Source organism: Pyxicephalus adspersus, chromosome Z (genome assembly GCF_032062135.1).
Source record: "Pyxicephalus adspersus chromosome Z, UCB_Pads_2.0, whole genome shotgun sequence".
Taxonomy (NCBI): Eukaryota; Metazoa; Chordata; class Amphibia; order Anura; family Pyxicephalidae; genus Pyxicephalus; species Pyxicephalus adspersus.
The window spans coordinates 39,132,834-39,158,192 of record NC_092871.1 but is presented as its reverse complement, the minus strand read 5'-3'; the positions used below and the strand labels follow the sequence as shown (position 1 = coordinate 39,158,192).

The 25,359-nt window shown below is 37.9% G+C and overlaps 1 protein-coding gene across 3 annotated transcripts in view; it reads right to left on the bottom strand.

The window, feature by feature from the left end:
* Positions 1-25,359, bottom strand: part of TENM1 (teneurin transmembrane protein 1) — a 591,240-nt gene that overhangs the window by 383,594 nt on the left and 182,287 nt on the right. For 2 of the 3 annotated variants that reach the window (XM_072431864.1, XM_072431865.1), the window contains exon 4: positions 24,817-24,858. The exons of the other annotated variant lie outside the window; for it this stretch is intronic. In XM_072431864.1, the coding sequence (XP_072287965.1) occupies positions 24,817-24,858 (42 nt within the window). The remainder of the gene's footprint in view (positions 1-24,816; positions 24,859-25,359) is intronic. 3 annotated transcript variants of the gene reach the window in all.

Here is a 25,359-nt window from a genome sequence, read left to right as displayed (position 1 = left end):
AAGGTATATTGCTGCCAGTGACAACTTTGAATACTTGCGGCATGGAATAACCAATATTGTCTTTCTTCTTTAGAAAAAGGCAATGTTCTCTAATACAGACATGAAAGATGGGGCACCCTATGGGGAAATTATTCTCACACTAAAGCCTTGGGAATTGCCCTTGCAGAGTCAAACTGTTTTTGGATGTTCAGTGCATAAGATTTATATAGGAATATCAATCATATATTAGGGTAATCTCACCAGCAAGAAGGTACAGGTGGGCATTCAATAAATTTAAGGGCATTGTAAAGCCCAAACTAATATCATCAGCACAAGAACAACATCCAGTCAATTGTATTTTAGAAGGGTTGGCACTGCTGAATATAAAATAGTTTTTGCAAGAACTGACAACTGAGGAATATTTAAAAGTGTCACAGAGAAATTCAATACTGAATTGTCTACTTCCTTCACTTGTATAGCATACTGAAACTCATATCATAGATAGTTGTGAAAAGAAAAATTGCAAGACTGTCTGAACCTGGATTTACTCAGAATATTACTGTGTGTTCTTAGGATTTATACTGGATATAATAGCAGATTGCAATTCCAATAACAAGCAATGACGTCCACCTTTGTCCCTTCTCTATGAATTTGATTGCATTAGCCCAAACAGAAAAGATCTTTTGTAACTAGGGTGGGCACCCAGATGTTATAATACCTGCTTAGCTGGTACAGATATGGCTTGGTGGCCACGTATTCTGGTAACACAAATGTTATCTTAGCAGCTTACTTTTTTTTCTCTCCCATCTTTTTTCCATTTAAATAGTGTATATGTCCCAATTTATCTTTGTGTTTTTCCTATCAATTGTTGGGTGGCCTATACCATGAATTAAACACATTATGGGTTGGGTCATGAGCTTGTATTTTTTAAATACAAAAAAAGTCAGTGTGTGTAGATTAAATTCAAAGCTATCACAAAGAAATTGCAAAAGACCTAGCTCTGTCCCAGGTTTAAAAGCTTGAATATCTTTACCAATTCATTATAATACAGAGATAAATATGCAATACTGACGGTTTCCCATTGAGCCTGTTTTGACATAATATTGGTATTATAGGGTTTTTTGTTTGATGCCATTACCACAGAATCTCTAAAACTGACAGCACCAACCATATATATAGGCTTATTATCAGCCACATATTTGACAGGAAATTCCACTGGTTTTAATTTAAATACTGTTATCTATACAATTAAATACAAAAAAAATGAAACTGAGATCAGGCTGAGGAAATAAGAAATTACAACCAATTACAATCAATGTCGATATCATACCTAAACCCCTCTGGGCCAGGGATGTTCTGCAATCCACAAAGCCCACTATTGGTGTATGGCTTTCATTCTACCAGGTATAGGTTTGGGTACAATAATATTTAGTCATAGACTTCAAGTGAGAATTAGACATGATGCAAAATTTAGGTATGATAAATTTTGTTATGGGAGGTTGTTACTTAAAGATAAATGTTGGGCACATCCAAAAATGAATATTCATGCCTATGGAGTTTTCTAACTTTGGGTTAATCCTTCCACCTTGTGTTCGTTGAGGCAATTACCTCGTTAGCATAAATCATGTTTAAGGTAAGTTTATGGCCAAGTTTTCCAGTTTTCCTGATAACCACTTAGCTAATGAAAGGCGTAACCTAAGTTACAAGTCAATAGCTGAGAAAACATATCAGCTGTCATAAAACATGGAGGTGTGTCACAGTGGCCAGAAGGTTTTATGCAATGTTCTGTACTTGTCTTGCTTGAACTTGTCAGTGTTTTTATTGCTGAATGAGCACGTACCAACCACTGGTGTTCGATTTAGTTTTGGTTGTATTTGGTTTTGCATTCAAAGTTATATGATTCGGACATTAGAGAACAGCACTAATTATTTTGCTTATTTTGCTTAATGAAAACATGCAGAGAACACTGAAGGCAAGAAACACCTTTGCGGAGGCCATAATAGGAAAAATAACATTTGATATCCAAATAATTGTATTATTATTACACAGTATTTATATGGTGCTGACATACTACACAGCACTTTACAAAGTCCATAGTCATATCAGTATCTGCCCCTTAAAAGGGGATCACAATCTAATGTCCCTACCAAATTCATAGGTCTTTTTATTACAGTCTAAGATAAATTTTGGGGAGAAGCCAATAAACCTAACTGCAAGTTTTTGGAATGTGGGAGGAAACTGGAGTACCCGGAGGAAACCCACACAAATGGGGAGAACCTACAAATTCCATGCAGATAGTGTCCTGACTAAAATTCGAACCTGGAATCTAATGCTGCAAAGGCCAGAGTGCTAATCTCTAAGCCACCATGCTGCCTTATATGACCTTGAACTTGAGGGCGTGCAGTGAGGACATACATTTTACAAACTTTAACATTGCACCTTGAGCTTATGATGTACTTCAAGCTCCTTGGCCACTATTGCAAAAAATGATGGTTGTCCAAATTACAGTTTGGAGCTTTGGAACATTGATGTTACATCAAACTTACCAGGCCTGATTTAATAAAGCCTTCAAGGCTGGAGAGGATACACCTTCATCAGTGAAGGTGGGTGACAGAGCAAATCTGCTCCAGGATTTTAAACATTTGCTAACAAATAGCAAATGACTTTGAAGAAATCCATTCCAGGTTTGCTTGATCACCCAGCTTCACTGATAAAAGTGTATCCTCTCCAGCCTTGGAAAGCTTTCATAAATCAGGCCTACTCTGTTTTATTTATTTACAGATCAAAGGGGTAACTGTTGATTTCCATAATATGTCATTTATTATGCCAGCAACCTTTCAGGCACAAAAAACTCCTTTGCTTAACAAGCACAAGCATTTTTGAGTTAAAACTAAAATACCTACCAACATCAGAGAGTGGTTGTACATATGTATGTATAGACACATCCCAACCAAACAAACAAAACATATGGGAAACGTGAGCAAAGTCAATGAAAATATAATATGAAATATAAAAAAAATTTAGATATAGAAAGATTCTAGAATTGCTCTAAAAAATATTTATGTCTTTGTATTTAGGACTACAAAAAAATCAAGAGAAACATCATCATATTATTTGTTTGAGAATAGAGCAGATGTTAAAGGACTGTTTATAAGCAATGGTATGGAGGAATATAATATTTCATTATTTCCATGTTTTACCCAAAGTCTTTTTATCATACAGTACTACAGATAGATAAAAAATGGTGTTCTGGTTTTCTAGTGTCCTAGTGCTGCATAAGTATACTTTAATACAAAGGAAACAGTCAGTGTTTAACCATTTTAGAGTTAAAGTAAAATGTAAACTTTACCCCTCCTATGTCTCTCCGGCCTGAAAACTATTTTCTTCCTATCTAACATCTGTCTTCTACCAAATGCCTGTTGAACATGCACAGTATAGTGTATGTTCCTAACATGTTAGTGAATAAACATCTAGGGGTCAAATTATAAAACAGTGAATCTTTACTCTTTAAATTTACTGAAACATTCCCAGGTGGAGAAGTAATATCTGCCATTAAAACCACAGGGATCTGGAAAATTCTCCATCAGGGAATGTTCTAGTGAATGTCAGATTCACCGCTTTATAAATAGGTGAGGGAGTGTTGTCATTCTAGGACTGGAAGAGTTAAAAAACCTAAACAAGGAAATCTGCAGTATATTGTAGTTTTGGGTTCAGATACACTTGGAAGTGTTAATGCACAGTTTAGGTGAAGTGAACGTTGAAAAGCTTTAGATATAATTAAAGTCTTAGGTTAAATGGTAAGAGCTTAGGTAGTACATGGTAGCTTAGGATACATGTTAAATTTTGTTGTTGAAGATTTATAAGAATTTAGGGGTGGTTGGGTTTAATATCCCACAAGCTCTGTGTCGAGATCCATCAGTGCTGAGCTTTTAAACCCCAGAATAATGTGATACCTCAGGAGGTAACTTGTCAGGGTAGTTATTTTTGGTGTCTTTAATTATCTATAAAACATGCAAGAGACCCTGCCAAAAATCATTAGTGTAGCAGTCATTTGGGATCATAGAACTCATGAAGACAAGAAAAAAAAGCCCTGCTGGGAATCCAGCTACCTAGTGAAGGTGGCACAATGATATATGAATATATGAAGTATAAAAATGGTGTCATACTGCAGAACCTAGTCACATTCTAGGTTTGTGCCACCCTTCCATGATTCACAGGAATATGTGAAACTTGCAATGTTTACAATTTTTTAAACTGATGGTGTTGTCAAGAAAGGATTAATCAAGTGTCACATTTAAAGTTTTACTAAAAATTGATATGGGATATATTTTATTACATTAAAAAATAAGTCTTTAAAATTAAAAGAGCTTTTTGTATTAGCAAAAGTGTTAATTAGAGCTTACAGCATGGGGTAATCACATTTAATATATTGGCAGATGTGTTTATAACCAATTATAAGATGTTTACCATTATTATGTGCAGTCTAAACTATGATGTAAATTAATTTAGTAAATTATGTAAATGTAAATTAGTTTTAAGACTTAATAAGAATAAAAAGGTGCTATTGGTACATGTAAACTAATTACATTAGGTCAGATTTTCTAAAGCACTCTATGACTGGAGGAGATAGATAATCTTGGGGGAACCTGGGTGATTCAGCAAACCTTGAAAAGATTTCTTAAAATCATTTGCTGTTTTTTAACAAATGTTTTCAGCCTGTACCAGAACCATTTCAGGCTTGCTCGATCACGTAGGTTCACCCATGATAGTCTGGATTTTTTCGAGTCTTAGAGAGCTTTAACAAATCAGGCCTCTTGTGTCCATACTTGCCAATCCCATTTTAACTATATGACATTGTTAAGATTATCTCATTCTTTCATAACCTCATATTATGCTATGAAATTCATATGCTTTTACAGTAAAGGCTGCCAATATTTTCATCAATCATTGGCCATTATTTAAATTATTAACTTTAATGCATTTCCAACAGCAAACTAAAAAAAAATAAAATAAAAAAAGCATAACATTGTATAAGATTAATGGAAACTTTCTTACCTGCATTTCTCCATTAACACACTTCCAAGAAGTAGTCAAAGGTCAGTAGGAATTAATGGAGTAATTAAACAAAATTGCTTATTTAAAATTGCTTTAAAAATGGCTTTGTTTTCAAATAAAACTGTGTGCTCACCGGCTTTGTTACCGTCATGGTAATTGCATACATGGATTGGTTAATAAAGCATTTGGGGTTAGCATTAGGATTTCTCTTTTCTTCCATATTTAACACTAATGCTGAAAATTCACAAGGAATCATTTTTTGTGGAATACCAGGTCCAAGTTTAGGAGAAGCTACCCTACACCTTTTAAAACCAAGTGCACATTTCAAAATTACCCTAATTTAGGCTTCACCAATGACTAAAATGCATTTTACAAAAACTGGAAAAATTTCACAAAATTTTATGTTAGAAATATAATCATTTTGCTCACTATGGTAATTGTAAGCCTAATAAAGTAAAAAGAAAACCTCAAATAAATGAATTTTCAGGACTCTTCCTAACAAACACCATGTGTTTTATTCACTTACACTTTGAAACTCATGTTAAATTGTGTGCATACCATCTACAAAACTGGTGTGTGCAATAGTTTGGAAAAGCTTTCCACTTACAAATGTAATAGATCTCTTATCATAGACTACAGAAGGTATACCTAAACAGGAAATGATTTTTTACATTCAATAAGCCAGATTTTTCTGGTGTGTGCCCAGCCTCATAATAGCATACTCAAAAAAGGAGACGTAGAAGAAAAAGAAGAGACAGGCTTTTGTGGCAAAGTTGCAATTACTGCTAAAACAAAAAGTGTATTTATACACAAATAGGTTTCTTAAAAGAATACTAAAGAACATCTTAAGTGTTCATAGTAAGCTTATTTTATACAAAATTCCAGTTGCACATAAATATAAAGTGACCAATTTTGTCAAATAGGTCTCCTATGTGACGCGTTTCGACTATTTGGCTTCTTCAGGGTATAGGGAAAACTTGTGCAACAACTACAAAGATCAAAGAACAGTAACTTAAACTTGGCTGTATATACGCAAGGAACAATTTTCATAGACTAGAAAAAATATCTTATTCCAGCAGCGCTGACATTAAATTATAAACAAAATGTAATCATATACAAAAACCATACTAGTGATTAAATTCTCACATGTGGAAAAATAGGACTTTAAATAGTGTCATTTTGATGTTATCACATTAATACTGTATGAAAAAGTATATATAGATGATAGTATTAATAATAATAATAATAATAATATACAGTGAGGGAAAGTAGTATTTGATCCCCTGCTGATTTTGCATATTTGCCCTCTGACAAAGAAATGACCAGTCTATAATTGTAATGGTAGGTTTATTGTAGGTGTGAGAGACAGAAAAACAACAAAAGAACCCTAAAAAACCCAGTGCTCAAAAGTCAGAGCTTGATGTATATTGTGATGAGTGAAATAAGTTTTTGATCCCTTCGCAAATGATGACTTAGTACTTGGTGGCAAACCCCTTGTTAAAAATCACAGAAGTCAGACGTTTCTTGCAGTTGGCCACCAGGTTTGCACACATCTCAGGAGGGATTTTGTCCCACTCCTCTTTGCAGATACTTTCCAAGTCAGTAAGGTTTCAAGGCTGATGTTTGGCAACTCGAACCTTCAGCTCCCTCCACAGATTTTCTATGGGATTAAGGTCTGGAGACTGGCTGGGCCACTCCAGGACCTTCGTGTGCTTTTTCTGGAGTCACTCCTTTGTTGCCTTGGCCGTGTGTTTTGGGTCATTGTCATGCTGGAATACCCATCCATGACCCATTTTCAATGCCCTGGCTGAGGAAAGGAGGTGCTTACCCAAGATTTGACAGTACATGGCCCTGTCCATTGTCTGATGGATTTAGTGAAGGTGTCCTGTCCCCTTAGCAAAAAAACACCCCCAAAGCATAATGTGTCCACCTCCATGTTTGATGGTGGGGATGGTGTTCATAGGCAGCATTCCTCCTCCTCCAAACATGGCGCGTTGAGTTGATGTCAAAGAGCTCAATTTTGGTCTTATCTGACCACAACACTTTCACCCAGTTCTCCTCTGGATCATTCAGATGTTCAATGAAAAACTGCAGATGGGTCTGTACATGTGCTATCTTGAGTAGGGGTAACTTGCGGGCTCTGCAAGATTTCAGGCCTTTACGGTGCAGTGTGTTACCAATTGTTTTCTTGGTGACTATGGTCCCAGCTGCCCTGAGATCATTGACAAGTTCCCCCCTTGTAGTTCTGGGTAGTTTCGTCAACGTTCGCATGATCATTGCAACTCCACGAGGGGAGAACTTGCATGGAGCCCCAGACCAAGAGAGAGTGACAGGTATTTTGTGTTTCTTCCATTTGCAAATTATTGAGCCAACTGTTGTCACCTTCTCACCAAGCTGGTTGGAAATAATCTTGTAGCCCAGTCCAGCTTTGTGTAGGTCTACAGTCTTGTCCCTGACATCCTTGGCAAGCTCTTTGGTCTTGGTTATGGTGGCTAGTTTGGAATATGATTGATTGATTGCTTCTGTGGACAGGTGTCTTTTATACAGGTACTGTAACAAGCTTGGATTAGGAGCACTCCCTTACAGAGGGTGGTCCTAATCTCAGCTTGTTACCTGCATACAGTGAAGACACCTGGGAACCTGAAATCTTGCTGGTTGATAGGGGATCAAATACTTGTTTCACTCATTACAATATACATTAAGCTCTGACTTTTGAGCACTGGTTTTTTGAGGGTTCTTTTGTTGTTATTCTGTCTCTCACACCTACAATTAACCTACCATTACAACTATAGACTGGTCATTCCTTTGTCAGAGGGCAAACGTACAAAATCAGCAGGGGATTAAATACTTCTTTTTCTCACTGTATGACAGTAGTGACATACAGTATTAGCTTACAATGGTTCAGATTGGTGATACCAAGATAATTAAACGTAAAACAAGCAGAAGGCTTTGGTCCTGACCGCGTTGAAAAAGATCTGGTAAAAGTGGAAAGAAATAGTTATGAACAAGAAAGGGAATTTTGTGGGTTTTAATATAAAAGTAATGACACTTACATATGATTGAATCATAAAACTGCTTGGTGGAGAGGTAATCATATTATTATATTGTAGTCTAAGGATAGAAAAAATATTATATTAGGCAATATCTCTTATCATAGCAACTTTAGAGTTTTACATTTGTGAGTGTTTTTGACCTGTCATTTTCCACAAAACATGTAGTTAAAGCATTATTGTCAATTTCTAAGGATCCCTGTATTGCTAATTTTTAAACTTCCTTTACAATATTATTTAAAGCAAATATATATAGGATATATAAACAATGACATATGATTTGTGTTCTTGATAGAGAAATACCAACTAAGTTTTCCATGTAATTAATTAGAAGAGTAAAAAAGAACTTCAGTAAAAGCCTCTGAATTAATTTACATTAGACAGATTTCTACATCTCATGTGATCTGTTTCTAAAAGTACTTTTTATTTGCCAATATCAGAAATAAACACTTTTTGATTATTTTTGATATGTTATTATGGTCTTGCAGACAGCACTGGTATTAGATAAATGGTAGAATAGAATTTTTTTTATAATGCAAGTTCTCCTAAATTAAAGGCCTTTTTAACTTAATGCCATATTTCCACTGTGTTTACAGATAAACAAAATTACTTCTTACATCTCTTGGGTACCCTAGAGCTGATATATCACCATTAGAATTCCCAGTTTCACCAAACCATTGCAGCCATTACAAAAGAAAAAAAGGTGCCACACCTTTCTAAATGGATTTTCCATGATGTAGTATAAATAAGTACTTGGAGTGTTTAGCCGCACAAAAGTGAAACCTTATGTACTTGATAAAGGGGAAAAAAAGACAAACTTTTGATTTTGGAAAATCTCACCACTACAACATTTGAGAGCTACAATAGAGACCAAAGATTAAAACTTCAATGTGTTCCACACTGGTTACTAGGCAGTTATTCCATGAATAATCAAAAATATTTATCATTTTCAAGAAGTATAGGTCTCTCCATAGTGTTTCTATCCACTGGCAAGATAAAATGCTTCCAGCTAGATGTCTAATATTTATCTGTTTCTGCTGGCTGTATTATTTAGATAACTAGTTTTTTCTCTGTGAACAGTGAAAGTAGTCTGTTACAGTTACTGTTACTGTCTGAACAGTGAAAGTAGTCTAGATTATAAGCCCTTAAGGGCAGGGTTCTCTCCACCTCCTGTGTCTCTGTCTGTATCTACCTGTCATTTGCAACCCCTATTTAATGTAGTAGCTGTGTAACATGTTGGCGCTATATAAATCCTGTTTATAATTAATATTAATAATTATACCTTAGTCTGTAAATGTATATACAGTACTTATCATAGGATCCATCCGAAGAGGTAATGTTGCCTGCGATCAAGCAGAACACAAAACACAATAAAGTTAAGAAAAGGGGGGCCAGGAGCCTGCAAGAGAAAAGAGATAGGCAGAGGGCCAGCATGACTGGGTGGGAAGGCAGAGCAAAGCAGGGGGTTTGAAGGGGGGGTGAAGAGTTTAAGGAGAGGCCAAGGTCAGGATAGGTGTTAACTGAAAATAATGGGAGGGGTATTCTTAACATAAGAAAGTGGAGGTGATGGGTGAGGTCAGAGATCGGGACACCAGAGTTGGAGTCTAGTGAGATACTTAGTGTAATTGGGGTAACGGTTTTGCGGTTTGAGGTCCTTGGAGGCAGTGCGTCAAAAAGGTGATGTAGTGGGCGGGAGAGCCAGCAATGGTATGGGGTCTCTAGAATGGTTCAGTTTGTCAGCAAGTGTAGGGTAATTGGTGTGGGGATAATATTCGCAAATTGATAGCTTTACTGGGGCAGTGAATTGCGTTTGGGAGCCCGGGGTTATCAATGCAAGGCCCAGATCCTTTTTGGTGTTTTAAGAAGGTAATGCAACCTGAAAGGAAAGGTTTTCTGGTATGCTCTTGTAAGATAATGTTTGGTAACAAGTTGATTTATAAGTTTCCAATAAACACCCAAGAGGCCATTTGCATGTTACCCGCAAGTGTCTTAGTTGTGTTATAGGGTAAAAGGGAAGGTATTGCTGCTGGCAAGAGGCTCTGAACTGCTGCAGTCATGCAATCTTTAGAGTAAACTCTATTAAAGAGAGCTTGGTTTGCTCTCTGTGATAAATCATTGGTGGACCCTCCCCCCCCCCCACACACACACACACACACACCTCATTTTTACTGCTGACAAGCCTAATTTTGTTGTATAATTCTGTTTTTCTAACCACAAGTTGCAAACCCTAGTTAGTCAAGTTGACTTTGAGATGACTGAGATTCATCAAAACTTAATGAATTATTATTGCACACTAAAGTAAGATATGGAATTATTTAGGTTCCTGAACATGTTTCACATTAGCTGTTGTGGTCAGGCAATAAAATCTTCATTACTGCAGATCCACCTTGCTAAAGCATAACATCAGTTTAATATTTTAGTTACAGGCTGAGCTTAGTACTGTGATTTATGTCCTGGCTTCTTATATACATTTGGTACTCTAACATGAGTACAAGTGTACGTGTGCAGACCCAGGAACTTAAGGGCAGATATCCTATAAAGAAGGTGTCAAAAAGAAATAAGACATTTCCAAGATCTCAAGAATCTTGAACCTAGTTTTGTGGCAGAGAAGAGGTAGAATAGGAGAAAAAGCCCATAAAAATTAGCATAAAGGCCTCAAAACACCCCACAAATATACATAAATGGGCACAAATGCTTAGAAATGCTCAATTTTTTTCATTGTTTTGTGAATTTTTAGGTGTTTTTCAAGCATTTGCTAGTGTTTATGCTGTGACTGTGTTTTCTTTGAAGTCCTTTAGGAAAACACCCAAAAATGCTCTGGTATGAACTGGACCATTAAAATGGATTTAAACTTCAAATTCGGGAGTATAAATAGTCTGTTTAGATTTAGCCTTAGGTGTAACCAATCTTTAAATAATAAAAAAAAAAATCATAAAAATATACATTTTATAACAAGTAATACAAAGGTTATTTGTCTTCTAAAACTTTACTAGAATGTCAGATAATATGGCCAAGAGAATAAACATATTCTAGTAAAATATTTATGACCATCCTACCCAGACTGCAGTCAACCCCTATTACCTTTTCATATGGCACCCAATTATATACTAACAGTGATGCATAAGAACAGCTTCTTTCATTACACTTAGCGGCAGAAATCTAATTGTTACATCTTTGCATTTCACACCCCACTTTTTACCAACTTATAGCTGTGGAGTTGTGAAGAATAAAAAAAAATAGTGAAATGCTATAAAAATGTGCATTACTTTCATCTATTTATACAAAACTGCTTAAGCAATAAGATACTAGCAAAGCTGTTGACTATATTTAATATTGTTTGTAATACTATTCATATTTTAGTAAGCTGTCATGTGTATTATCTTTGTTCTGTTAGTGGTCACTGGGCATAACCTGACATTTTTCTTCTTCGGCAGCTCCACAGTCATAGAAACTCACATTTCTATGCCAGCAGTCAGCTGTATTCCCATTTTGCCTAGCAATGTCTTTGTACTCTATTGGTGTTGAAGCTGACTTTTTTACAGTGTTTAATGAAATTATATTTTCAGCTTGTGTGCCTACAGGCACCAGTGATGAACATCCACCCTTGCCTATTGCATTTATGATGACATTTTGCAAAGACGATAGATGCTTTGGGCATCATATATATTAAGGCATTGCATACTATAAAAAATAATTTAAAAAAAACCATCAAGGTCATATTCCTAATGCATCAAATGATTAACCTGCCATTAATTTATATTGTGATGGGAAAATTTGTGGTGTTTATACGCCACATTCTCTAACTTCAATCAGTCATGACTGCAGGATCATGCCACATAGACTGCTGCTCTTCTAACATTTTGATTTTCCTTTCTTAAAAAGGAATCACATAACTAACATTCACCTTGTTCGTTATTTTGTCTGTAACTTAAAGAAAAATTTGTAAACACTTTTAAATTTTAATTGCCCGCTGTTAAATTTAATAAGTTTTTTGTCATTTATTCCAGTGGGGACCCATTGCATTTATTCCTACATATTTATTTAATTTTTATGCAAATAATTTTGCCTAATAAGCTTTATTGCATACACATGCATTCACCCATTTCTTCTTGCCACTGAGAAACGGTACATCTGTGCCAAAAAAGAGGGCAGATGAAGTTGAATACTAGTATAGCAAATGTTATCTATAAATTAGCAAATTCCATAACTTGTATGACCCTGGAATTCACTGATGACAGCTTAATATAATGAAAAATCATGCTACTTCTACTAATTGGTCTTTCAAGAATCACTTAAAACATGCTCATTATTTCTGCAATAAACATTCAACTGTTATTAACAATGGCTAATTTAGGTCCTTTATCTGTAGGGGAAAAACAAAAGAATAAATAAGGAAGCCACTGTTTTGATAGAAGCCTTTACGAATTACTCATAGACAGGTGGCAAAAGAAAATTGTTGGAAGATAACTAACATTTTCTGAAATAGTAGGAAATTATTTTGAAAGTATAGAATACCTGTCAACAGTAATAATAAAAATGAAGTGGCAGACTTTACAGGCCCAACAAGGAGGCTGAAGCCAGACTGTGAAAAATACAGTCTTCAACTAAAAAGTTTAATCCAAGTGACTTTAGGGTTCCCTCAAAAGGGTAACTGTCAGTTTTTGCTAGTTCTTTTTTTATTTAATAAGTCATTATGTCCAAGCAAAAGCTGGGTAAAAATAACTGCTTATAACACTGTTCAGCACAAATGAATGCTATAGATTTTTAAAAAGGCTGTATTTGGTTTTTTTTACTCACTTTTTCTGATGATATTTTTCCATAAGAAGTATGACATATTCTAAAATGTATTCATTTAGATCAAAAATGCATTGAAGACTCAGTCCACCTTAAACTGATAAACTGATAATAGGGTTTTTGTAGATTCTGGGAACATAAATCTCTGGGAACATAAATCCTGGTTTTGCATGCCAGGGATAGCCACTATAAAGGTTCCATTTTCTCTGATGCAATTTTTATTCATATTGTGAAAAATTCAATAGAAGGTTTTAGGGGAAAAAAAGGTCTAACAGCAGGAAAAATGAGAATTATGGGAGAGAAATCTTTTGACTTTATCCTGGGTTGACCATTTAATTTGCTATTTTTTTTAATGCTTGTTTATCACTTATTTATCACACACAAGAGTAGTATTTCTGAATGTAAGGTATTATACATTACCATATGAAACTGCACCATTGTACAAATGCATGCCATGGTAAATAAATGCAGTGGAGTTACTATTGTGGAACAGCACAATTTATCTTTTAATTTAAAGTTTTTACTTGCCAAGAACTTTGTTAATTGTATGGCCTGTGCACATAGTATTGTTACCAGAATTCCTGTTGGGGGTCATGGGATCCTGTGGTAACTTGTCCCAAGTAAAACATTTTTAAAAAGCATGTTGTTTTTTTGGAAATCAGGTAAAGGGGGAGGGGGGAGGGGCTTTAGGAATTTACTTTCTGTAATTTGAAGTTACATTTATGAAGGAAACGTGTTTTTTATGGTAGCAGAACCTAATTTGCATTGGATTTTAGCTTATTAGCATCACAATGTTTCACAGTCTACTTTTTCAGTCATTGGGTACTTTATTTTTAATTTAATTGGGTGCTTTAAACGTGTGAACTTTTATTGACAATGTTTTATTTTAATTGTACAGTGCTGTGGTATATGTCAGAGGTATATAAATGTATAATAATAGTGTGTAACTGTGAGGGGAGATGTGAGTGTCAGCTCCTCTGTACAGAGACTGATGGGTCTAGCTCAGTGTTTCATTGTACAGCACTATGGTATATGTCAGAGCTATATAAATCTATATTTAAAAAATTGGATGTTTGTATGTATGTGTGTGTGTATGTATGTATGTTCCAACATCACTCAAAAACGCTTGGAGACATTTCAACCTAACTTACTATACATATGATTGAGACTCATGTGAGTACACCAGTCATCTTTGTACAGTGCTGTGCTTTATGCCAGAGCTATTTTTAGATGTATGTATGTATGTATGAGTGTATGTCATCACCTGGAAACCCATCGATACATTTAAACTAAACTTGCGAGACATATGACTCAGACTCATATGTGAGTGCACCGCTTATCTTTGTACAGCACTGTGGTATATGCCAGAGGTATATTTGCATGTTTATATGTATGTGTGCATGTAATGCTCCGTGTATTGACAGTGTGCCTTTTGCTTATATTTTTACACACTTTTTTGGACTCTTTTACAAATCAGCGCAGCTCTGCTATGCTCACAGCTCCGCTCCCCTGATTATTCCCGCAGCCCTAGAGGAGCTGTAGCATGTGTTCTTTGATATAGAGAGAGCAAAGCTCTGCTGATTGCTCTGCTCCCTAATTGGCTGAGGAAAGGGAAATCCTTATAATGCTTGAGCTGTCATCAGGGTTCCCTTTACTCAGCCAGTCACAAAGCAGTAGAGGTGAATGGGGACAAGTCTTCCCATTCAAGTCTAGTGCTAAATGGCTGAGAAAAAGAAAACCTCAGCCAATCACAAAGCACTAGAGATCAATGGGAAGACTGGTCCTCATTTAACCTCTAGTGCCCGGTGATCCCTCACTGTCAGGAGGAGTCCCACGGCTGTGCTCATGAATGAATGCAGCTGTGGGAATCATCCTGTGATTGTGGGAAAACCAGTAAAAAAAAAAGTTTAGTTACACAAAGCACACACATTTAATAAAAGACTTTAGGATTAAAGCCTTGTTCTATTTTTTACACATATTTTAACCCTTTCAGGGAATGAGTATGGGGTTTTATGTACCCTTGTACTCATTCCCCAGGGAAGGGTGGCGGAGATCTGGGACTCTCCTTAATAAAGGGGGCTTCCAGATTCCAAAGTCCTGCTAAAAATGTTTATAAAAGCCCCCATTATTTTCAGGGGCTTTTAAAGCCTCAGGTTAAATGCTGGGGAAAACATCCTAAGATAAAAATAAAGCACAGATAAAACACCTTTAACATGATGACCTTTACACCATCACATTTTTTTTGGTTGCCTGTTTACAGAAACACACATGGATCAGAGTTACAAGACACAGACTGCACAATAAAGCATCACATGAAAATGCAACCTTTGCACATGATTGGATGACTGAAGTTGGCAAGGTTTCATACCAATAATTATGCTAAGTGAAACATTCCTTACAGGAAGACAATTTACTATGCCAAATGAACGGCATTAACTTTTGGTAAATCAACCCTTGGTGTGTTTCAATAGGAAAGTCAGTGATTCATGTATGCTAGCAAGCTACTAACACACATATCTAACATATTGGCTTTTTAATTGCTTGTAATTGTGCAAAAGATACATAATTATTTTATTAGAGCAAGTCATTGTGCAGCTTTATTTTCCTTCATTGGGCCTTGGGTGTCACACTCACACTAATAATCAGATAGATTGTTGAATTGTAATGTATTGGTGCAGTCCTGAAATCTACAGTACTCAGATAGGTAGAGTGTTTCACTGTTAGATAGATAGATAGATAGATAGATAGATAGATAGATAGATAGATAGATAGATAGATAGATAGATAGTCAGTGTGTTACATACACGCAGCCAGAGGCAGGGTAAAAAATACAGATATTTCATTCTGATACCACTTGCAATCTCTCAAAATAAACAGAAAAAATTCAGTATTTCTGTAAAAAAAATACAGATATTTCATTCTGAACGCTCTTTCAGATTACACACTTGCGGCTGGGCAGGCAATGATCTGAATGGCATGTTCTGCCAGCTCCGGTCACTGCTCAAGCTTGGATACCCAGTAGCCCAGTGGGTCCTGGCTTTGCAGGTTGCAGATGTCCCATGTAGAGTTCAGGTATTACTGCACCATGACTGAGTAGCGCTGCAGAGTGTCATTGGCAATTGCTGCACGACTGGCGGCTTTTTTCCTGAAAAAAAGCCTGAATAGTTTGGCTTAGATGACCTCTACCGCTGCTGCCACCCATGCCGCCTAGGGCAGTTGTTTGGCTCCCATGGTTGGTGGAACTGCCATAGGGATCCCTGCTGCTGCTGCTGCTGGCAGCCGGAAAGACTGAGCACAAGTCCCTTACAAGCACTTCTTGGTAGTGCTGCATTTTAGGTCCCCTGTATTGGGGCAAGACGAGTTGTTGTATCTCAGGCTTGTAACGTGGATCCTGTAATGTAGCAATCCAATAGTCCTCAGTCTTTGTTTTTATGTGTTGTATGCGCGGATCTTTGGCTTTGCACTCCTGCATGAAGGCTGTCATGTGGCTCAAACTGCCCACAGCTGAGGTAATTCTGGACCCACACTTCTGTGGGTCGAACAGCAGCACAGGGTCGTCGTCCTCCTCCTCCTCCGCCTTATCTTGCCATCCATGGAACATGTGGCCTTGTGTTTAGGTGGATGGATGCCATGTACCCTCATTATCCTCCTCTGTCCCTTCCTCCCCTTCTCCCATGCCTGCAATGTCCTCCTCATCCTTTTCCATCTCCTCCTTTTCCTGGATTTGTGATGCACTATGCCTAGTAGGCACGCATGTCCGAGTTGATATTTGAAACATCATCTCTTGATGCAGTGTCAGCTCTGTGTCGTGTCCAAGATCCACCATCATCTGTTCCAGCGGATCTTTGGCTATGCACTCCTGCATGAAGCCTGTCGTGTGGCTCAAACTGCCCACAGCTGAGGTAATTCTGGACCCACACTCCTGTGGGTCGAAAAGCAGCACAGGGTCGTCCTCCTCCTCCGCCTGGTCTTGCCATCCACGGAACATGCCGCCTTGTGTTTGGGTGGATGGATGCCATGTACCCTCAATATCCTCCTCTGCCCCTTCCTCCCTTTCTCCCATGCCTGCAATGTCCTCCTCATCCTTTTCTACTTCCTCCTTTTCCTGGATTTGTGGTGAAACATGCCTAGTAGGCACGCATGTCCGAGATGTTTGAAACATCATCTCTTGATGCACAATCCGCTCTGTGTCGTGTCCAAGATCCACCATCATCTGTTCCAGCGGATCTTTGGCTATGCACTCCTGCATGAAGGCTGTCATGTGGATGTAACATCATCTGTTACAGCAGGCATATGATAGGGATGGTGCCACTGACACAGACCTGATCTCTGCTGATCATCCTGGTCACCTCTTCAAAAGGTAACAATACAGTGCACAAGTCCTCAGTTTGCAGCCACCCAGCAGGGCTGAAGCAAGGTAGTATAGGTATACATCTGATACGAACAGACTCTGCCACGTAACCCACCACCGCTTTCTGTTGTTTAGCCAGCTGCTGCAGCATGTAAAAGGTGGAATTCCAACGTGTGGCCACATCATAAATTAACCAGTGCACTGGGAGGTTGAGATTGCGCTGTAAATCCACCAATCTGGCACTGGCTGTGTACAACCGGTGGAAATGCTGACAACTTTCTGGCCTTCAGCAACAGCGGCTGGAGGCCTGGGTAATTCCTAAGGAAGCGCTCTACTATCAGGTTCATGATGTGAGTCAGGCAGGGTATGTGTGTGTTTCCCACAATGCAGGGCTGCCAGCAGATTGGCCCCGTTGTCACACACGACCTTGCCTGGCTGAAGTCTGTTGGGATTTAGCCATATGTCCTCCTGCTTCCGCAAGGCACTTAGAATGGCTGTGCCCGTGTGGCTGAGGGAACCCAGGCTTCGCAACCTCAGGACTGCATGGCAACGTCTGAATTGTGCCTTGAAATAGCAAACTGTAGATTGTTGCTGGCGGTGAACAGATGCTGCCGAATGGGAGGTGCTGGGTCTCCATGGCAAAGTGTCCCTGGAGTAAGAGGTGAGGCACAAGAGCCAAAGGAGGAGGTAGAAGTTGAGGTTGAGGAGAAGATTGCATGGTGATGTGCTTTGGGCGGAGGTAGGTATTCAGGCCTTGGTGCTGCTGCATCTTCCCCTACTGCCATCAAAGTTACCCAGTGAGCTGTATAGGAAATGTATCTTCCCACTCCATGCTTGCTCGACCAACTGTCGGTCAGGTGCACCTTGCCAGAAAATGAGTGCTGCAAGGCTATGGACACATTGCTCTGCATGTGTTCTTGCAAAGCAGGAACACATTTTTCTGCAAAATACTGTCGCGTAAGCATTACATACTGTGGGTTCGCGCAGAGGAATGCATAACAGAATACATTGGAGTCCACCAGCCGGTAAGGGAGCAGCTCTAACGCAATCAGCTGTGCAATTGCCGCATTGATTAGCTTTGTTTTGGGGTCATTTGGGCCATACTTCCTCTTGCGCTTCAGCATCTGGGGGATGGAAGGTTGGATGCCGCTAATGCTAACCACAGAAAGGTTGGACAATGGGGTAGAAGTTGTGGGGGATGGCAATGATGCCTGGTCTTGACTGCTAGCAATGCAACAAACAGCAGCCTTTCTGCCTTGCAGCTCCTGCTCACCGCTGGTGGAGCCTGAAAAAGGTAATGCTCGGCTACATGCCCCACTCAAATAGCTGGCAGCAGCACGGGTAACTTTGGTGGCAGAAGGAGGAAAGGCAGCGGAGGAAGATCGAGCAGTTTGAGCTTGCTTCTTGGGCGGAGGTGGTTGCACAGAGCTCTGTGTTTTGACCAGGTTTTCCCGCCAGGTTACTGGGTAGTGGCTTTTTAAATGTGTGCTCATGCAACTTGTTCCAAGTTTGTTTGGGTTTTAGCCTCGTTTCAAGTGTTGAGCACATAGTTTGCAGATGACCATAGTGTTGTCATCACTATGGACATTAAAAAATGCCCACACGGGCGAACATCTAACTGGGCCAAAAGGTGCTCTGGAGCTGGTGCTCGTGGTGGCGGTCCGCGGTTGTTGAGGCATAGCTGTGGTGACAGGCAGCTTCCAACGATGGATGACTATGACTTGCCTCACTGGTACAAACTTGGAACAAGTTGCATGAGCACACATTTAAAAAGCCACCACCCAGTAACCTGGCGGTAACACCTGGTCAAAGGACAGTGTCGAAGCTGTAGTTATTGGAGACATGAATTAATGAACGAGATTCCAATCTGTCCCTTCCTACTATGTAGCGAAACCACATGAAAGGGAACAGGCTTAGCAGAATCAACGGGGAAAAAAGACCCTGTTGAGCTTGAGTCTAGTCTGGCATCTAGAGCTGGGTACTTGGCAGTGGGCAGGCGGCAGCAGTAAGAGCAGGAGGAGTAACACAGCCATCCACACTACATCTCAGGGCCCACCACCACTGTAGGGACAGTGGGAATCCCATTCATCCCAATAGCTCCACCTTCTACACTGTCAATTAAGGATGATGGCCTCAAGCTGTGGCTGCTGCCACCGCCTGCCCAGTACCCAGCTCTAGATGGCAGTTAACAATGCTGTCCACACTCTGTCTCAGGGCCTGCTGCCTCCTCCTCATGCTGTTACTGCTGCTGCCTGCCCACTGCCTAGTACCCAGCTCTAGATGCCAGACTAGACTCAAGCTCAACAGGGTGTTCTTTCCCTAATTTTTGGACCAGAGGAACTCCTTCGTGCCCATCCCTGCCTCTACTCGGAGACCGTAAAAAAACCGGCATGTTCCCTTGACTGCCCCATAAAATGCCTTGCCAGCAACAGAAAAAATACTTTTTATTTTTTTTTACTTGTGCAGTGTTGTGCAGAGCTGAGGGAGTCTTGACATGTCTTTTTAAATGTATTTGCAGGCTGTAGATGTTTTACACTGTCCAGAAAAACAACCCAAATTTTTCCCCCATTGACTTGGGAACGGAGTTCGAATTCGACTTTCGATCACCCGAATAATTATGCATCATTGGACCCAATAGCAGTCCAATCGAATAGTGAGCTATTTGACCAACACTACTAGTGAGCTTACTAGCATGTCTTTTTTAGCTTGTTTTCATGTTGTTAGCACCCTGCTGTCACTTGTTGTATCCGGTATTTAAACAGGTCCCATCACATGTAGCTTGTATACTTTGTTAGTCTGCTAAATTTCTGATAATAATTTATTTTAAAGCTCCAGCAACGATGGCCTCCAGAAATAGGAGCTTGTAGTGTGCAGTACCTTAATATGTTCAAAATAAAATGGTCTATGAAACATTCTTAACTTGTATTCCTGATTGTTAACCTCCAAGTACAGTTGATCAATTCTTCCAACGGGAGCCTTTCTGAATGCTATGAGCTGCTGTATGTTTGGGGAAAAGGGTTCTCATTTTTTCTTGTCCATATATTTTGATGCATGCCTATATAAAGATAATACATGTGTCTCCTGACACAAAGACAATAATGTTTAAATTTTTGTAAATGTTTTGCATTTTCTGCACTATATGTGCTTTTAGAGAACCATTGTAAAGACCTTCATTCACTTGTGTAAATAAAAACAGGCTTCTTAGAAGCACCATCTCCCCAACCATTTTTTTTCTGTACATCATAGGTTCCCAACCTTTTTTGGGTCAGAGCCCACTTTTTCAAACAGTGATTCGATAGTGTCTCCTTTCGGTGAACTAAACTATATATTGAAAAACAAGGACAGTTTTTTTAAAATTATTTTATTAGAAGATATTAACAATATTGGTGTATTACTTAAAATATAATAAAAAATATATGTATTAAAAAAAATGATTATATAAAATTTTTTGTGAGATGAGCTTGGTGGCAAGTGGCCAACTATGTGTAACAGGCACCCGGCCAGCTGCTCAGTCCCTCGCATAGCAGCAACTGCAGATTTGGCTCCATGTGGCAGTGAGCAGTACTGAGGGTTTCCCCCGAGCCAGGGTTCTATGGCATGAGGAAGGGGTAACGACAGTGCCACCTCACAGCCTGAATGCAGCCATATGCTTTACGAGGAGTAAGAATATTTCACAGTGCAAGGTGGATGGGGAGCAGCATGCATTCCGAGGGTAGGATTATCTCAGTCCATCCCACCCCCACCAATGACAGAACACTATTGAGCCGCCCATATGCAAATGCCAGGGCTGTGGATCAAACAGAGGAGGAAGAGCTGGGAAGCACATGGGGGGACGAATCCCCATGGGTTTGGCCCAGGGGGCAGCAGCTGGTTTTCAATGCCCTTAATTTGCTTTAGACGACAAATGCCCCATTACAGGTTTTCAGTGCCCACCGGGGGGCGCTACCGCCTATGCTCTATGTGAAAAAAGTATCTAACAAAAAAACAAAAGAGAAGAGTGGAAAGATATATATTATATTTTTATATATATATTTACACAGGATAGATAGATAGATAGATAGATAGATAGATAGATAGATAAATAGATAGAGTGCTCAATGTATTTTCCTTTTTCTGTATTTAGTTGTAGAGATTCAAACAATTAAGAATGTCTTGTTTTGTTCCAGCACCATGCACATTCTATAGAATTGATAATCAAAACTGTTTTCTTTTAGCTATCATAATGTTTTGCTATAAGGCTTCCCAAATAAACTTTTCTTTAAGGGGTGATTCACTTGTACAAGCTTACGTTTTTTTATTGGCAGTGCAAATACTGCTGAATTATGAATAATTATTATTTAAATAGTCTCAGTAACATATGCAACTCACATTTTTAAAGCATCATTTAAAAACTAAATCCTTCTTTTGTTTCTAAAGTAATGCTTTATGCTTGTGACACAGCATTCATCGAGATATCATCTGCATGTATACACTCCGCAACAGATGTACATTGTTAAGTGATAGTAATAAAACTGCCCATAGTCATAGTCAAATTATAATTCCAGATCATTTTTTCAGAATAAAAATCTATAATCGTTAATACTACTCTGCCAGCTAGATTCCCCAATGACAAAAATCTTTGCAAACACCTATTTTTAAACAGGGTCTCTATTTAAAAGTTACCATTAACAATAATGCTCTTGTATCTGCATATTTCCAACAGAAAGCAGTATATTTAGTATAGTGTGGTTTATGGTTATATGACAATTCTGGTCTGTATATGACCCTTGATGACTTGATTTGGATAGCCAGGAAATACATGAACTTTTGATAAAAGGCATTTGAAACTCTTAGCTTGTGTACATCATATATGTTCATTTTTTCTATTTAAAGTTAATAAACCAATGCAGTAAACAGAATTCATGTCACCTATAAGGTATACCAGAACACAGGTTAATAAATATGTCAAAAATCCCTAGCAGAACTTCATACAAAATTATACTTTTGCATTACAGAAAATACGCCCTCTAAATTAATAATTTTACATTTTGTATACTTTTATTGTTTAGTTTCCACAGAGGTATCTGAGTGACCCTCAAGCAGAAATCATTAAAAAACCACATAAATATTGGAGTTAAAAAGGATCAAATGCTTATATATTGGTATTTCTCTGCTGGCCTTTAAATAATACAATCCAAGAGCAATTTTTTTGCATATGAGATATGTTATTGTGAGGTTAAAGGATTTACTGGGCCTGATTTATTAAAGCTCTCCAAGGCTGCAGAGGATACACTTTAATCAGTGAAGCTGGATTCCAGGTTTGCTGGATCACAAAATTCTACTGATGAAGAGTATCTTCTCCAGCCTTCGGGAGCTTTAATAAATCAGGCCCAATAACTCAAAACTTTATGGAGACTTTTGGTTGAATAAGTAAAGCTTTTTTTCAAAAGTCTACTATGAATAAATAATTATGATTCCTAAAATTATAATTATACAAATGAACTATTGTAAATTGGTAATACTGTAGAAAATATATACTATATCACAATTCTATTTTTCTCAATTGATCCCTACTTTATTCTGCCATCTTTAACCACATTTTGTATAAAAAAAGTCTAGAGGTAGACTTTTGGCTATAGTACCAGTTTTCACCTTCATTTCTGAAGCGTTCAGAACCTGTGAAATGCATTTCTATGCATGAGAACTGGGATAAGTAAGTTAGTAATAGGAACTGCTATTAGTAATGACAGACTAATATTGCATCCACGGATGCAAGATTTTTTTTTAATATAATTATGGATGTAAAGCTTTATGTTTTACCTATTGAGGTAGAAATGGAGGTTATATTTTATTTATGCACACAGCATGTAAAAGGTAAGATGCAGTGATGTGGGCTTTTGTCCTTATTGGCTCAGACTTACTGCTACTACTTAATATACCCCTGGCACCCCCATCAAATTACAGCAGATATGACGGCATCTGAGTTCGATTACTCACAATGTTCTCCAAAAAAAGAAAGTAAAAATCTGCATGCTCAGCGCAGTGTACATTGCTGGAATGTACCAAGACTGAATTAACTTTTGCATACATGTGCAAGAGTTAGTCATTCCTGCCTGGCTAATTAGGATGGCCAAAGACCTGAACCAGGATGAAAAGCAGAAAAAAGATGGTGGTGCCCACGACAGGTGAGTGTTTGTAAAAAAAAATTGTGATCAGGCAGGTAAAGTTTTTTAATCTGTCTTCGAAAATAGGGGACCTACCTGGTCAAAATTTTTTATTTTTTAAATTTAGTTCCGCTTTGACTTGAAACAGAAAACTGTTACAACAACATCACATAGGGGATGGTAAGCCTTAATGACCTAAATGTTTGTTGTTTAGTTTGTTTAGATGAGCTTTAATGCTAGGTGGAGATGAGAATACATAACCTATGTACTGATTTTATAAATTGGTATGCGTTATATTTACTGATTAGTCACATTCTTAAAACACAATAAAGAAAAGTCATTGTATGTCTACAGACAAATAAAACATGTTTGTTATTAAGGATAGGATACACAATGCTTTTAGCTTTGTTTTTTTCCGAGGACAACCAATATCATTTCCTCTCCATTCATTTTGTCCATGATGTGTCCTTCTCATTTATTGGATTTTGGTTCTTTATTGAAGAGGCTCAGCAAAATTTGTGGCCATTACCAGACACCTACAGCATCCTACCTACCTTCCCACAAGCAATGTAAACAAATGATGATATCACTTACATTACTCTAACGTATGTAACAGTTTAAGGAAAATGAAACCAGCTAATTATACTGAAGTCAAACTGAAGTAGTTTTATTCATGGAAGTCATCCCTGATCTCATCTATATTTCCAAACTTTAATAAAACAGAATGGTAAGTACTTTAACCCTTTTCTCCTGTACACTCGTGTAATTCATACATTTACCTCAGTCTAATTCTAAAACATACAAATTTTGTGTTGCAAACTTAAAACAAAGCATGCCGCAGGAAACATAGCACTGCTTGTTGGCCTGACAATTGAAAAGAAGGGAAGTTACTTGTAAGCATACAAACACTAATATCTCTTTTAGGGGTGAAAAGGTATAGGAGTTTTTTTGTATACTGTCAATTGTTTGTTACCAATAGTCATTGCAAACTCATACAGAGTAACGGCAAATGGTTAATAAGTTTGATGTTTGTTATTAGTATTTAGAAACATAATGCAAGCAATATACTTTATGAACAATTTTCTTTCATTATACACATTGGAATGATTTGCTCAGGTAAGTTTTACAACAGTTCCACAACTTGTCTGGTTAGCCATTTATTCAAGTTGACAGTTTTTTTTGCTTTCTCTTAATTTTGCCGGCAGTATCTTGGACAATAGGGCGAGTAAAACTTAAGCCTTAAGTAAATCATCCTCCACACTCTACGCAACATTGGGTCAGGCAATGAATTGGCAGGCATACTGTAAATGAGATGATCAAGACATACACTATGTCAGTTTAGTGGAGAGAAGATTAAAGAAAATTATGTATGTACTAGACTGTTATTTAGAAACAAGCAAGTTAGAAACAAAGATAAAAATATTTATTGGAAAGTGGAGCTTACTTTTTGGTGTACAGGTCCCACAGTCTAATAGTCTAGTCCAGTCTGTAAGATAATTAATAGATGCCATTTATTCCTCTGCTGTCCAGTAGTATTAAAATAAAAAAAAGCAAAATAAAACAAACACAAGCATATGTCTGTACATCAACAAAATGTCAGATGGCTGACAAAAGCACAAAAGCACAAACCTGCACATTAGGAGGTGATGTACTACAAGGGGAAATTTGTTTTCCTTGTTTTAACCATGCACTACAAACAAGTTCACATATTTAGTATTATTTTACAAGTATAGTAATAGCCCCCTTCCAGCCTTATAAAATACTGTAATAAAACTGTGTGTGTGTGTGGGGGGGGGGGGGGGGGGGGAGTTAGTTAATATTTTAACTCTTTCATTGTTTCCATACAGTATGTTACCATCGTCCCAAAGAGATTATTTTTATAGTGTAAAGCAGTGTATCAGATTTGGACTCTTTAATCATCCATTAATTACATAATAATGTGTTTCATCATCATTGGTTTGTTTAATAATTTTTGTAGCAATATTGC